Below are 16,833 nucleotides of genomic sequence, written 5' to 3'. Positions count from 1 at the left end.
CTGCTTTTGGTATTAAGGCGATGCTCGCCTCATAAAATGAGTTTGGAAGAGTGTCCTCCTTTTCTATTTTTTGGAAAAAACGGGTGAAGGGAGTCAAAAGTTTAAAAAAAAAAAAAAAGCATAGGTCTGTTTTTCCTGAGCATATTGAGGCTTTCACAGATTATTTCTGCTTTTCTAACCTTTGCACTCACAGGGATCGTCCCCTGTGGTCCTAAAGGAAAAAAAATAAATTATAATAATTAAGCTGATTCAGTAGCAATCGAAATTGGATCTGCAGTATGGCTTATAGCAATTTCTCAAGTAAGATTCCATCTAATAGCACTATATATACTTAATATTCTCTCACATTCATTTACAACTTATGAATTTAGGTTTCAGTAAGGGTACATTTTAGTGTTTCTTTGGGCTATTTTAATGTCAGTTATTAGCAAGGCTTAAATCAGTTAAGGGTTAAATTATTTTAAAATGAGTTCACAGTAATAGTATTTTTAATAGAATACAAACATGCTCTTTTTGAGAAAATAAAAATATATACTAAACAACCCCAATACAAAATTTTAATAAAACAATAGAAAGTAAGGAAATTTGTAGGGTCTCATTATGCACACATGGGAGAATTTATACACATATATGTATTTTGCAGGAGAGGAAGCAATAGCAGAAAAATACTTATGCAGGATGCAGAATGCACTTTAGAGAAATAGAAGCACAGGATATATATAAGTAAAAACTCAATAAATTAGTTAAAATTTTATTACTCAGTAAAGTGGGACCAGTTTACAAATGATGTGGCAATGGTAGCAAAAGTGGCAGGAAGGAACTCAGCACTCAACATGTCTAATAAATAAAGCTTAGTGATTCATTAAATATTATGATACTATACAGGATGAAAACTTCCAACACTTCCATAGATCTTTAATTTATATCTTTCAGATAAGCCAAATATTCTAGGTAGGTAAGAAAGTACCTGCTGATATCATACTTTAAAGGAATTACCTTGGAAAATTAATGGTTTCACTGTCTGCAAAACCTGCATAAATCCAAAATATAATACGGTCTCCAAGAATAATGGAAAATATTAATCTATCATCTTGCTCTCATTTTGGCTGCACTTTGTGTCTTCAAATATTTTTCACAACTAGTATACATATCTGCAGCCTAACAAGTTTATAAACATTGTAAATATGGTTCATTTTCTTTGCAATTATCCTAATGTGCTTTTGTGTGAAATGATTCACTAAAATATTTAGATTTGTTATCTAAAAGGTAAATGGGTATTCCCACCATTTACTTTATCTCAGAAATTAGACTTGCAGAAGTATTGAGTAGTCATGTCATGTAGTCTCGAGGCAGAAGGAAATTAACAGAAAGGTGAACATCAGTTTTACAGTAACTAAACACGTGACACCTAAGATATGGGTCTCAAGATAAGCACATATTCCAATTATTTATTCAATGTATGTGTCCCTTAGAGCTCACACTATTTCTTTTGTTTTTTTATCTTTGATAGGATTAGTTTCATTTCATTTTTGTGTTAAGGCAAAAGACAGACATCTCCTTTTCCTTGGCTTTAATTAGTTTCAAATTTATCTAAGAAGAGAGAAAATAATGCTCATTTCATAAAAGATCAACATTAATATTAGGACAGTTTTTTTTCTTCTGACAAATCTGTGCTGTGTTTATACTAACTGTTTAAAAATACTAATCCTGAGCAAGAGAAAAATAAGAATAGTTTTGACTAAAGAATAAAATTCCTTCATTGTTAAACCTAAACAGCTTTAAAATTCTACATAGAATGTAAAGTCAGTAAGACTGGAATTCATACTTCTGATGTCCATGGCAAACCTGAATACTCTGAGCAGAAATAAAACACTCATAGTAGATAATACACAACAGTAAAAAGCATCAGAAATTGATGCACCTGGATTTTGTTAAATATAACAAAGGCCACTCAGTCCTTCATGGATAACCCTAGCTGGGAGAACAGCACTGAACAGTGTATTGCATTGAACAGTTCCCTCAGAAAGGCAACACTGGGTTCCTTTTTAGATAGGCACAGACTTTTTTTTCAAAATATTCAAAGACATAAAAGATACATTTGGAAATATAATATGAATCCTGTTTTCATGAAGGCAAAAAGTTCTGGCCACTTTGGAAACCAAAGTAAATCACTTGAGCTTTTAGTTATAGCTACCTCTCATGAAAACGAAGAGCTTACTACCCTGCAAAGCAGTGTTATGACAAAGTATTTATACACCAGTGAAGGCCATTAAGGACTTTGCAACATGAGTCAACTGAAGCCAAGCTCTAAGGCTTTCCTAGTTCACGTGGTGAAAGTGCACAGGAAACCGCCGGCACAGCAAGGATCCTCTCACAGTACGGAGGCCTGTCCACGTAGGAAGGTCCGTTGAAAGTCAGCACAGTGGACACTAGGCAATGATTTCTGACACTGGGCACAGCCCTTGGCTTCTTCAATATGCCTTTTCTTTTATTCAAACTGTCTCTCTTCCTCTTCATCTGCTTCTTCAATGACCTGAATCTCATCTGCTTGAGGTAGGGAAGAATTCTCCACCTGCAGTTTATTCCCATCAGATTTACATTTCTCTTCTTCCTCTATGATTTCCTTCCATATCTTGTGGTTTTCCGCAAGGTGATGCATTAGCTGACAAAATATTCGCCGTCTGCCTTTCCTTCTTTGTGGTTCTGTGAAGTTTAAAACAAATATATTCTAATCATAGCAATATGATTCAATCATTCACTCAACAAATATCTGAGTGCCTATCATATTCCAGGCACTTATCTAAGCACTGGAATTACAGTTGTAAACAATAAGATAAAAATAACTCCTGTACTATGGAGCTCACATTCTAGGGGGAAAGACCTAGGTAAGCAAATAAAGAAGCAAAACATAAGTATGTTAGATGGTGTTAAGCAGGGGATTAGGGAAGACTGAGCGGGGAAGGAGTGGAGGGGAGAGGAGGATCGTAGTGAAATTTCAAATGATAAATAATAGTGCAAAGTTAAAAACCAACATTTTAAGAATTTTTATGTATTAAACACAATTATCAAAATTTTGAGTATAAATAATTTTTAGAAGCCAGCCAACTTTCCCAAGTTGATGATCAGATGTGATGGCGTAAGATTATTCTTCACTGGGCTAATCCTGAATATACGTGTGTGTGTGTGTGTGTGTGTGTGTGTGTGTGTGTGTGTGGGCGGGGGGTTCTTTGTAGCTAACATGTTCTGACTTGTAGCATGCTTGAAAAACAAAAAAATAATTAGATATAACTTTAAAGAGCAAATAACTGATTTCATTTACAGTTACAAAGGTGGCAAATGTTTCTTTTTCATTTTCCATTTATATTCATTGCTTTATATAGAAAAATATGTCCCTACAGTTTGGTAATTCAATTCAATGCCACAAAACTTGGTTCTCCTCTTAGAGTCAGGGAACGTATATTTTCCTCTTCTCCCAACTGGTTTGATCCATTTCCCAAGTCTGTGTGAAGGGCATATGAGCGGGTTACTTTGGAACTTGTGCTCTCAACTGCCTTGTGGGATTGGGGGAGGGTGGTGTGAGGAGGGGTGAGGCGAAGGAGGACTAGGCACTAGGACCCACCGCCTCACATATGCTCAGAGGTGGTGACAGCCCTACCTGGGATGAACAGGTGGACTCTGCTGAGGAGCACTGGCTGGAGGCAACGCCTCAGGAGATGCGCTTTAACCAAGAATGCTTGTTGTGTGACAGCATTAGCAAGGCACCCAGCACACAGCAGTTACTCAAAACGAGACAGTAGTTAAGATATGACTACTGAATCTGTATCTTAGGAACAAAGATCCAAATCCAAATTAAATGGACATTTGCAGTTAATAACGTTAAAGAAATTATAGCATCCCTATATTCTTACTAGGATCTAGATTGTCTTCTATTTCTTCTTCGTCTGTATCTAATTCTTCACCATCTTCTTCTTCATAACAACTTTCGGCATCATCATCCTCTTCTGCTTCTATCCACTGACCCGGTAGCAAACCAGCAGCATCATAGGAGTTACACAAGGGACCCACTATGTGGGTGATAAAAGATTCTTGGAGTTTTGCTAGTTGAGGAGAAGAGCGATCCATGAAGGGACTGATGGGCAGACCAAGATTTGCTTCTTCATCTCCCTGATCATTTTAAAAAGGAAAGTACATTTTTAACTATTGAATGAACAACCACTGCGCTTTCCTGTTAAAATTATTTTAAATAAGCATAGTCTGCATCAAAATAATTTGTACAAAGAAGTGTCAATGAATCTAATTACTCCATCATTTCAACTGTAAGAATTTCTCTAATATTTGAGAAATCCTAAACAAGACTTTATTCTCACTCTCCACCAGTCAACCAGTATGGTTGATATTCAGTTAACAAGTAAAATATACATCTTCTAAAATAAGTATCAGAAAGTTTACTAATAACCTACAAAATTCTATAATGTCAAATATAGATTCTCTTTTCCTGGGGGAGATGGTATAATGGAAACATTTTGTTATAGCTGTACTTCAAATGTACAGAGTTGAATTTTGCAAATGTTTTTCAAGCCCCTCCCCCTTTTTGTAACAGCAGAACCCTTTAATGAATCTAAATCAGAAAACCCACTATGTAAATCATAGAAGTAGAGCTTCTGCAGTTGAGGTGAGGATTCTGGGCCCAGAGCCCCACCTGCCTGCCCCATGACACCCTCCCACTGTGGCCTAGGGGGTTCTGGAGAGCACAATTTGAGATGAGACAGATGTGGCTTCAAAACCTGCTTTTGACACCTGTTACCTGTGTGGTGGTGGGCAAGCTCTGTGCTCAATTTGTGTGTAAAATCTGAATAATAATCTACCTTACAGGGTTGCTACAAGGATGAAAAGCAATATTATGGAAGTTTTTAACACGGTGCTGAGCATTCCCCAAATGCTACTATTAACATTTTAGTGTCTAGTGTCTCCCTCGCGGGGCATGCATACTCTCCACAATGCACAAATTCTGTGGGCAAGCGGTGTCTCTCTTGGAGAGCCAACACAGCCCTGAGGAAACAACCAGAAACTGTCCCTGTGATTAACTGTCCCATGATTAAAAAATCTTCTATGACAATCTTCTATGAGGAAGAAAACTATTAATGTTTAAAAAAAAAAAAACAGTTGAGTTTATCCACAGGACTCTATGATTTCATAAGTTTGGCTTTTTAAAATTTCTTTTAGGGGTTTGGCTTTTCTAAGCCCATGGCAATTAAATGGCTATAGAGGTATAAAAATAGTTTAATGAGGATGATAAAAAGAGAAAAAGTTGGGCAGGGTTAGAATTTTGCATCCATATCTGAAGGAAGTTTAATAGTTCCGATTAGGGATGACTAGGACTTTCATATAGAGTAGTACGGTTAACCTTCACGACAACTCTGCATGGTTGGGTGTCACATGACATTTTTCTTTGACGTATGAATAATGAAACCTAGGAAGATTAAGTGAAACTGTCTGAAATGATATATTGTTTTTAGTGATAGATCTGGAATTATAATCGCTAACATTTCTTGAACACTTATGAGTCAGGAACTGTTCTAAGAACTTTATATATTAATGTATTAATTGATTTAATCCTCACAGTGACTTTATGGGTACCATCAATATTCCTATTTTATCAACGAGGAAACTGAGGCACAGAGAGGTTAAGTAACTTACCCAAGATCACATTGCTGGTAAGGAAGAGGAGCCAGGATTCAACCTCAGGCTTGGCTTCTAAGTTAGCTTAATAAGAATTAATTCTATATACTTTAAAAACAGTTATATCATAAATTGAGTCTAAAGGAACTTTTCTAATGTTATTTCACTGAATTAGTAAGTTTTCTAAAATTGGCATATACTAGTACTTTGTTATTACCTCTGTTTGTACAGATAATATAAAGATGGCATTTTCCTTAGCATAAAATTCCTTTGTGAACATGAAATCTACTGGAGAGCTCTGAGGCAGGCTTCAATTATCTTTGAGAATGAGGATGGGAATATGCAAACTGTATACTGCAATCTACAAGTTAGGTAAATATTTATAATAATTTATTACCCAAAATTACATATAATTTAGTTCACATATCAGAACAGTAAAATGCTAATAATCTTGGAATACTTATCTATTTCCATGATTATACAGTATGATATTGTGTAAATTGCAAACAGCAGAGTATATATTATGTGTTGGGATGTTCAGCTGAGGTGAAAGACACCACACATTTACTGGTCATTCAATACAATCGGGGGTGACAAGGTCTAACAGGTAAGTGTGTATGGTTTACGGGCTCAACTTCATCACTCCTGCGGGAACAGCAGCTCCTGGTAAGAAAGCACTTCACAAAGCCGTCACTTGGTAGACATCTTGATTGTCCCTGATTTTAGGGGCAACAAGGATTCCGAAGGAATGCAATTCCAAAGTCAAGTTGATGTATTTGACATTTTGGAGATAGGAAATGTTAGGCTTTTGGGGAAATCAGTATACTTCTACATTGTATGGAGCATCAAAACTGGACAAAAAATGGTACAGATTCCTCAAAGTAGTAGGATTATTTTAAGGACAAGATTTTAAAACATATGAAAAAAGAAAAGAGCATGTTTATATTGTTGAACCCTTAAAAACCACTAAGTTTGTACTCTGTCCCCATTTCTAGCCCTCTAATTTCTCATCCCCTGCCAGGACTTTTACCCAGTTGATAATTTCTAAGGCAGTCTTTCTAAAACTGACTTGAAAATGGGTTGATATTTTTAAAATATAATCTAAGTATACCCTGAATCAATTAAAAATAATTTCATTTAGAAATAAATTATCCTAGGTGATAGGCTCTCAGGGTTGAGAGGGACCTTGGAATCATAACGTAGTCTATCCTTCCCTCTAGACTCAAGAGTACATTCAACCCACACCAGAGAGGCAATAAGTTATTTTTTGTTGTTTTAAATTTTAACAGCAAAGGCAAAAAGAGCTGAGAAAATACTAAGACCAGAGCAAATGTAACAATTTCTAACCATTTTTGGTCAAAGCAACTCGGGTTTCAAACATTCAGTGCACCTATCCAAATCCCAATGAGTAGTGTCTTCAGATGGTAGCTCTTAAAAATCCCACCGACCTCATGTTTCAACTTACCTGCTCATAAAATTCATTGACAATGCCTTCTGTCCATTTCAAATGCAAGTCCCGAACTTTTGCTGGGCCATTTATGTCTGCCAATTTGATGCACACCTGGCATACCAGGAGGCGATCATTTTCATTACTCCATTCTATACCATTACTATTTACATCATTGGCCTATTTTGGAAAAAAAGAATTATTTTAGGTTCTGACGGCACAAGAGTTTTGGTTTTGTTTTCTATTGTATTCTGTTATTTTTTTATACCAAATTATCTTAAAACTGTTTCCTGTCTAAGTAACAGGAAGGAATTTCAAGAAATCCTTCTTTTAATCAGTTTGTGCCATAACATGAATCTCTATGGGTTATATTTTCCTTTGAATTGTCATTATAATTTTGTTTCAATGGAAGCAGAGCGTTATAAAAACATAATTTGTGATTACCACAGAGAATTGTAATTTGTTTGTGTATATATATTACATATTATATGGATATGCAAAACATCGATAAATCATATAAGAATTGTAACTATTTCTTCCTCAAAAAAAATCACTTAAGGATCTAAGGAGAAGTTGGGTTTAGCTGTGAAAGGCAACATGATATCGTTGAAAGAACATAAGTCTTAGAAGCTGATCCCTCTAGTTTTAAATCCTGACTCATAATGATTTACAATTCACTGTGTAACACTGGAAAAATTACTTAATCTTCTTGAATCTAAAACTTTCTTCACCTATAAAATAGGAAAATTAATACCAATTTAGCCATATTACCATAAGGATTAACAAATGAAAAATGCCTAGCTCATAGTAAATGCTAAATAAATGCTAACACTGTTATATAAATAAATGGTAATTATCATCATTAATTAGGCAAATCACTATGCCTTTCAAAACTCAAATTTCCTCTTGTACAAAATGAAGTGAATGGGCCAGATCAGTAACTTTGGAACTTTAGTGCGATGGTAGGTTTTTGGTACCAAACTCTTGTGCAAGGAAAATTTATGTACACTACCACTATAGAAAACACTCAAAAGGAGAGCTCTTTTGATTGAAACTGTGTGGGCGGTCCAGAGCCTCACTCACTTGGTATTTTCCTGAGAGACTACAGAACACAAGTCTCTGAGGAACACAGACACAAAAGGATTGGGCTAGATAATCTTTCACCTGTAAAAACTTCTATTACTCCCACTTAAGCACTTAAAAGAATTTTTTAAATTAAATTAAAAGTTAATAGAGCTATACAACTACAAAATAATTTGAGGCATACTGATTTCTTGCTGATTTTTTGTAAGCATTTTATTAATACCATGACAGCAACATATAAAGGGTCTCCTTCCAGGGGCTTAAATCTAGCACTCCTTTGTCACCAGTTCCTCTACCCTGAAGGCACACCTTCCTGTAGGTCACAAACCTCATCAAGAAAACAAGAGCTTCCTGCCAGCAAGAGGGGGCATCCTTCTCTCAGGAACCTCAGGCAGCGGTTCGCAACTTTAGGACCACTCTCACAGAGGGCAGTGATCCTCATAGTGAACGTGGGTTCAGTGACGGAGGGTCTTCAACCTGTTCTTTCCTTATTTTTCACTAGCGCAACTGCACATAGTGGGCAATGCCAATAAACAGCTGGTCAAAGATGCGTTATTCTCAAGCTGAAGACTAGGGAGTACGTCTCTCTCACACCAGCCAGGGAGACACTAATAAAGAAAGTGTAAGAGGTACAGCGAAGTAGGCATAACTGGCTTCTTAGAAACACAACTTTACCATCATAAAATGTCTTACTTGGCACTGTGCACAATTTTCTCAAATCTGCCCCTAAAAGCTTTTGACATAATTAACTGGAGTGTCACTGTGTAAAAGGAAAGTCACAAAAATGTGAGTCTGTGTTAGAAAGGAAATGTAGCAAGCGGTAATATTTTAGGACATGTTATAATAATAAAAATGTTTTATTTTTTAAAATATTGGCAAATATGTTGTCTTACATCAGATATTTATTATGACTTCATGAGTAGTATTCTAACTTAACATTAAAAAATGTTTTTTATCAGTAACACTGACAATAATGATTTCCATTTTTGAAACCAGGCATTAATTTGCATAACAAACCTTGGCATTGAATTCTGCAAGGAAATCAAAATGCTTTTTAAGATCTGTGGCAAGGATTGCTTCAATGACTAAAAAACGAAAGCGCTTGAACTCCACATGATCAAGATTAAGAAGGAAGTTGTATTCTGGGCGAGAAAGATACAGATTCCAAGCTGATGCAGCATGATGATTTTCCAGAACCGATCTATCGTTATACAAAACTGCCTAGAAAGGAATAAGAAAAATGAGGCAGGCATCTCAAAGATATTAAACTTTAATAATAAACAGGATCACGTTGGGAGAATACAAACAATGAGTACCTCCTATACGCCAGGCATTTTAACACCTGTGAAGAAGGGTTGATAATTTTATAAAAGAGTAGCCTGAAGTGCAAAGAGGATAAGGTACAGCAGACACAGCTAGTAAGTGAAAGGGTAATTTGTCTCCAAAGTTCATCTTTGCAGACACCATGCCGCCCACCAAGAGAGGTAAAGCTGACACTTGAGGGCGACTTCGTTAAATCAGTAAACCTTCTCAGATGCAGCTTCTGTTAATAAAGTCATTAGGGACACACAGCAGGTTTAGGGATGCATCTCTGTTCTTTAGCCAGCATGGAATGAACGAAGAAGAGGAAGCAGGAGTCCAGTCCGGAGTGAGTCGGAGCCCCACGTGTCTGAGGAGGACACGTCCTACACTCCCACGGTGACACAGTGTCTGGGAGTGAGACAGAAGTGTGAAACAGATAAAAGCATGAATCCCCTGGTTCAAGTGGTGTGGAATTCTTCGCTTTTTCTCCACTTCACTCCGTGGCAGGCCCTGAGGTACCTCCCCAGTACTCTAGGACTTTGGAAGACAGATTTTAAAAACCACTGGATTATAGAATTTTTTAACCCTCTTCCACCTCTAAAAATTAAGCAGTTTTTAAAATTATTAAATAGCCATAGTAATTATTAAAAGAACTTTCATAGCCAGTGCTAAAGGCTGGGGATAAAAATAAAAAGCCTGTCCCTGTTTTCATTAGAGCTCCCAATCTAATGGGAAAGAAGGACAGAGAAAAACAGAATGTAATCTCAGTTAAGATACATGTTCTGAGAGCTTAATTAAATAGTTTTACATATTATTTATAAAAATTAGCTATAGTCTAAGTATAGATACCATTTGATTGTTTTTTTACATCATTTGATTTTATGTAAGCAATGATATGGTTTAAACTTTGAAATGTGCCATATAAAGGCTGGAAACAATCTAAGTGTCCATCAATGGATGAATGGATAAAGAAGATGTGGTGTATGCAGTCGTCCCTCAGTATCCATGGGGGATTGGTTCCACGACCCCCAAAGATACCAAAAAATCTGCAGATGCTCAAGTCGCTAATATAAAACAGCACAGTACTTGCATGTAACCTACACACATCCCCCCTTATACTTTAAATTATCTCTAGGTTACTTATAATATGTAATACAATGTAAATGCTAGGTAAATAGTTGTTACACCATATCATTTAGGGAATAACGACAAGAAAACAGTTTGTACACATTCTGTACAGACACAACCATTGTAGGCCTTTCAATCCACAGTTGGCTGAATCCGAAGATGCAGAACCCATGGATATGGAGGGCCAACTGTATATATGTACAATGGAATATTATTCAGCCATGAGAAAGAAGAAAATCCTGCCATTTGTGGTGACCTTGACAGACCTTAATAGCATTATGCTAAGTGAGGTAAGTCAGAGAAAGACAAATACTATATGATATCACTTGTATGTGTAATCTAAAACAGCTGAACTCATAGAAACAGATTGGTGGTTACCAAGGGCTAGCAGGTAGGAGAATTGGGGAGATAGTGGTCAAAGGGTACAAACTTGCAGTCACAAGATGAATAAGTTCTGGGAATCTAATGTACAGCATTGTAACTGTAGCTAACGGTACTGTGTTATATACTTGAAAGTTGCTGAGAGACTAGATCTTAACTGTTCTCACCGTAAAAAAGAAATAACTATGAGACATGATGGAGGTATCAGCTGTTGCTATGGTGGTGATGATATGTGTATCAAAAAGCCATATGTAGTACAACTTAAACTTTACACAATGTTATATGTCAATTATAGCTCAATAAAAAAACAAAACACATTTTATGCTAACCTTAATACAACTTCTAAACATTGTAAATCCCAAGAGAAGGAGTAAGCTTTGTAGACTCCCTAAGGGGTCAATTTACATTTAACAGCAATTTGACTACTTTGTGCTCAAATCCAATAAAGACTGATAAACTATCAGATTAGCTTTGTCTGTTCAGGAAGAAGTAACCAAACTCCCAGCTCAATAAAGCACAGCGTATAGTGAGTGTCCTGTAAAGCTAGTTGAGTAAAGCTAGTTGACAATAAATTCTCAGCTAGGGAGATAGTAAAAGAAATGAGTAAGTTCAGAATTCCTTCAGCATCCAAATTACCCTTTGAAATTGCCAAAGAAATATAAAATGGGGGCAAAAAATCTGAATATTTGAAGCTAGATATAATCACCACACTGGAGACTTCAAAGACATGTTAAAGTGGGAATGGAAAAACCTACCCGGAGAATAAGTGGAAGGAGTCCCCTCATGGACCCCAATAAACTGACTACCTCATAGCTGAGGAGAGGCAAGAAAGACCCACGGAGCAGTAAGTAGGAGGCAAATGTCAGTGCTACTTTAGGAAGAACATTGGATGGTAGTACGTAGAGCAACAAGCCAACCTTAAACTTAGTGAAAAAAAACAGTCCAGGTGAAACAGATAATGAAGCTTAGCTGGCTTTTACTGTGGGCTCTGTGACAACTAGAGAAGGAAGACGGTGCCCCAGCTAGTGTAGAGCTGCAATAACTAACATCCTTTGACTTTTTGCTGAAGCATCTTGCTACCTGCTTTCTCTAGCTGTGGATCCCTCCCTTCTCTCCACACGCAAATTATTTGGCAAAGCAAATTAGTTGATCATAAACTATACTTTTCACTCTCTCTCAGTCAGAATGATTTGAAAGGGGGTTTAATACAAACTCTGATAGGATTAATGTTAACAAATAATAAACAGCTTTCAATAAATGTAAGCAAAAAAAGAAAACCCATCAGACATCTGAAAGACTTAGATCAAACAAAGGAAGAGACTAATAAATCTAAACAAATGTCTCCTTTTGAAACACAAGAAATAGGAGGAAACATTAAAACATCTCTAGATCAGTCATAAGATTAAAGAGGGTACTTCAAAAAGTACCCTCTTGGGTAATCTTGGCTTAAGAAAGATTGTTTTCATTTAAAAAAATAATATTCCTAACAAAAAAAAATCCAATAGAGATAGTAAACAAATCAGGTGCTGCAAAAAACAAAGCAGCTAGTTTTTGTTTTTTGAGGAAGATTAGCCCTGAGCTAACATCTGCCACCATTCCTCCTCTTTTTGCTGAGGAAGACTGGCCCTGAGATAACATCTGTGCCCATCTTCCTCTACTTTATATGTGGGACGCCTACCACAGCACGGCTTGCCAAATGGTGCCATGTCCGCACCCAGGACCCGAACCGGCGAACCCCAGGCTGCCGAGAAAGGGAACGTGCAAACTTAACCACTGCGCCACCGGGCTGGCCCCAAAGCTGCTAGTTTTAAAAAAGGCACTTCTCTTTAAAGAAACAGCTTGATGAACAGCTGTCATCTTGGAGTTCCTTTACCCCAAGTTCTGAGTTTGTTCTAGAATTTCTGGTAATATCATATCTTCTAAGACCCTTTGTCTTGGTTATCACTCCAGTTTTGCTAAAACACATTTTTATGTAACTTTCTCAGATAGAATAGATGGGACATGATTTTTTTAAATCTCTGCACATCTGAGAAGCTCTGTATTTTGCTCAATGCTCAACTGTGGGTGAGCTGGATACAGAACTCTACCCTGAAAATAACACCTCTCCGCCAGCACTCCCTATCTCCTCCCCCATTTTACTTCTTTCCTATCACTTACATCATAATCATCTCTCTGTCTCTTACACATACATTTATTTGTTTATTGTTTTTCTTGCTTTACTAGAATGTAAGTTCTATGAGGGCAGAATTTTTTTTTGCATGTTTTGTTCAATAATAATGCCTAGAAGAGTGCCTGTCACACAGTATGCATCTAATGTTTGTTAAATGAATGAATCAATGCATTCCCTTAGAATTCTGAAGACTATATTCCAGTACCATCTTGCATCCGTTGTTGCTAAAATATGATGCCAGTAGGATTTTTGTTCTTTTGTAAGTGTGTTGTTTTCATCCTCTCAAGAATTCTTCTTCTTCTTTCTTTCTTTCTTTTTTTTTTTTTTTTTAAAATCTCTGTTCTGAAATGTTACCATGACATAGTATATGTGGGTTTTTGGTGTTTTTTCCTCATTCAACTTCTCTGGCACTTGGTGAACCCCTTCCCTCCAAAGACTCTCCACTTTCTGGAACTCCCAATGGTCAGATCTTGACCTTGTCCCCTCTGCCCTATTTTTTCCTTACCTGTACTTTCCTTCTCTTTATTTTTTGGTCTATATTCTAGGAGAGGTTATCTGGAATTTTACTTCCAAGGCTTATGTTGAATTTTTTAAATTTCCGCAGTAATACTTTTTGTTTCTAAGAGCTCTAACTTGTTCTCTGATGTTTCCTTATGAAACATGTTTCCTGTTCTTATGGATGTAATGTAATGTTTTTCAGATTCTCTCTGAGAATACTTTGTTTTTAATTAAGTGCTTTTCTAGTCCCTAGATTATCTTTTTTTCCTTGTAGTCAGTTATTCTGTTCATCTTAGCCTTTTCTTTCCAAGCTACTGGTTAATGTCATATGTTTGGTGATCCTTGGTTATCTGTTGATATAAAAAAAATGAATCCTAGATTGCAATGTGACTTTGTGCTTGTGGATATTTTATTGCTGAGTCTCTTCTTTAATTGGGAAGGATGTGTAGGAACTCTGGCAATGTGGATGGGGCTTGTTATCTAGCAGATTTTGCTTTAAAATTACCAGACTGGGTGCCAGCTGTCAAATTTCCAGAATGAGAAGGCTTTACTCTGGAGTATTAATACCCACACTGTAACTCTTATTCTCTCCTGGGAGTTTCCTTCAACATCTAAGAGATGAGTTTTCTTCCTGGCGGTAAATGCAGGGTTACAGTAGCTTTGCTTAAAGGTATGTGTGGTGTACCTGTATGGGGGATGTGCATGAGGTCATGTGCACACGTGCTCAAGCTTGTGTGTGTGTGTGTGTGTGTGTGTGGAGCAGGCAGGGGCAAATGGCATCAGGAGTCTCTCCAGGGCTCCACTTAGGCTGTGGCCTCCTTCTAGTATACTTTTCTCTCATCTCCCAATATTTGTCCATCTGTTTTTCATTTTCCAAAAATAGTATGAAATTCTTTAATCTACTGGTGATAATACCGTCCCACCTATTCCTCTCTGTCGTAATGAGCTGCATCCCTTACTATCATTTTAATCAGGAGGAAAGGAAGACAAATGCATGTGTTCAGTCACCATCTAGATCCATATTTTGGGGGACAAAACATATTTATGACTGTCTCAGATTTACAAATGTCAACTTAAAATTTTCTTTCCTTTTACCCCAAATCTCATCAAAATATTCTACAAACTCTAATATCTCAAGCACTAATCTCCATCTTTCAGACAACTTTTCATTTAGAAATAGCTCAGAAATCTCTTTAAATTTTAATACTGACATCCCTCCAGAATAAACCTAAGTGTTTCACTTTCTTTCATGGGAAGAATTCAGAATAATCCTGTGTCTTCCCAACACATTTGCCTTACCACAAGAATGAAGAAGAATGCTTGATCCAGTTGGTAGTACTATACACTATCGTTGCTTTTTATGATACCGGAGCTATAATATCTCTCACTAATTAGGGCCTGATGAGACGCACTGAGCTTCTCAAGATGAGAGAACCTACTTGATTACCTAATAAATACATTAGGCCTTAGGCTTTCACAAGAGTCTTTATCTCACAGGCACTGGCTGAAGAAGGTCTCATGAATTTCATCACTTTGGGAAGAACAGAGTATACTTCAGACAAGCTTGTAGTTCTGCAGAGCAAGGACATCAGGCATCCTTCAACATTCAATAAATATTTACTGAATGCCTTTTGTGTGCTAGGCACTACGCTAGGTATTAGGGGAAAAAAGAGACAAAGATCCCTGCCCTCATGGAAACTTATATTCCACTGAGAAGAGATATATGATAAACAATACATAGTATGCTAAAAGATCATTGCTAAGGAAAAAATAAAGCAGGGAAGGAACATAATGAGTAACAGGAAGTGACTTTGAAATTCTATATGGAAGGAGGTGACAAAGTGAGCTAGACAGATATCTAGGGAAAGAGCACTCACTCTGGGCAGGGCAGACAAAGTGAAGAGGCTCTCAGAAAGGGGGTGCCTAGGAGAGAGAGCAAAATAGAAAGGAGGCCAGTGAGGCTGGACCTGAGTGATTAAAAAAGGAGAATTAGTGGAAGCTAAGTCGAGGTGGGCCTTCTGAGCTGTTGTAATGACTTTTACCAAGGAGTGAGGTGAATGCCATTGGAGGGTTTAGAACAGAGAGTGATGTAACTCACATTTAAACCAGGTCACTGGCTGCTACGTGTTGAGAACAGACTGAAGGGGAGCAGGAAGTAAGCAAGGAAAGTAGGTAAAACGCTATACTTTTTCATAGCTGACTCTCTAATCAATTTCCTTTCCATTCTAGCATGTCCCATTGTTTCATCTACTGGCAATCTTTAACAATGAGAAGTTAGAAATAACAAAGGATTATTGATATTATATGCAGACCTCATGTTTGTATTTTGATCAGGACAACAGTTTTGAGTATATAACTTGTGTAAATTATACTCATGTATCATTGTTTTAAATTATCTGCATTTGAGAGAGGGAACATTAGAATTCACTCACTTGTAATAGCCTTGATGGAGAGGTAATAAACAAGTCTGACTCACCTGTACTCAAAACTAATGAAAGGCAGAATAAACGCAGGGAGTGGGAGAGAAAGGTAAATAATTTCTGCCTACATGATTTCTGATTCTGGAGCATCTCAAACAAATGGAACAGTAGAAAACTTTCCACATGTTATCTCTTTGTGCCCTTAATCATATCAGGTACATATTTGAAGGTTAAGAAAGATAAGGGTGACTTGTCTAAGGTCACACAGCTAATAAGTGGGTAACCAGAAATCAAACTCAAGTCCCTTGATCCCAAGACAAGTGCTTTTCCCTCTGTGCCACTACTGCCCAGATATATGACCCATCATGGTACTGGGATTTTCAAAGATTATGAGTTGTTAGGCTAGAGAGAATGGGCATCTGATTCTTGCAGAATGGTACTGCAAATGAGGAAGTATATATTCCTTACTGGGTAATTTCTCCCAAAGGAATTCTTAGAAAGTAGACAAATATTAATATCTAGATTGAAATTCATTAAAAAGTTACCTGTAGAAACCATGAGCTATTAATGAAGAAAGCCTTATTGGACAAAATTAATCACACAGCATTTTTAACTATTCCCTCCTTCCCCTCCCTCCTCCCTCCCTCTCTGTCTCAATCCTACTCTTGTTCTGGTTAGAGAATCTAACTCCTATGCATAAATAGTGAGAATATGTGAAAGAGATA

General features: G+C 36.9%; 1 protein-coding gene across 3 annotated transcripts in view; it reads right to left on the bottom strand.

The window, feature by feature from the left end:
- Positions 1 to 735: 735 nt before the first annotated feature.
- Positions 736 to 16,833, bottom strand: part of PDE3B (phosphodiesterase 3B) — a 184,412-nt gene continuing 168,314 nt past the window's right edge. The window contains exons 13-16 of one of the 3 annotated variants that reach the window (XM_008530690.2): positions 9,227 to 9,430; positions 7,145 to 7,306; positions 3,909 to 4,164; positions 736 to 2,703 (exon numbers count right to left, since the gene is read on the bottom strand). In XM_008530690.2, the coding sequence (XP_008528912.2) occupies positions 2,489 to 2,703; positions 3,909 to 4,164; positions 7,145 to 7,306; positions 9,227 to 9,430 (837 nt within the window). In that variant the 3' untranslated portion in view covers positions 736 to 2,488. Of the gene's footprint in view, positions 2,704 to 3,908; positions 4,165 to 5,697; positions 7,307 to 9,226; positions 9,920 to 16,833 lie in introns of those variants that run through there. The other 2 variants (XR_011541637.1, XM_070626410.1) reach the window with 2 other exon arrangements.

Source organism: Equus przewalskii, chromosome 6 (assembly GCF_037783145.1).
Source record: "Equus przewalskii isolate Varuska chromosome 6, EquPr2, whole genome shotgun sequence".
In the NCBI taxonomy this organism is placed as follows: domain Eukaryota; kingdom Metazoa; phylum Chordata; class Mammalia; order Perissodactyla; family Equidae; genus Equus; species Equus przewalskii.
The sequence above is the reverse complement of the archived record's forward strand: the minus strand, read 5'-3'. Positions and strand labels throughout refer to the sequence as shown.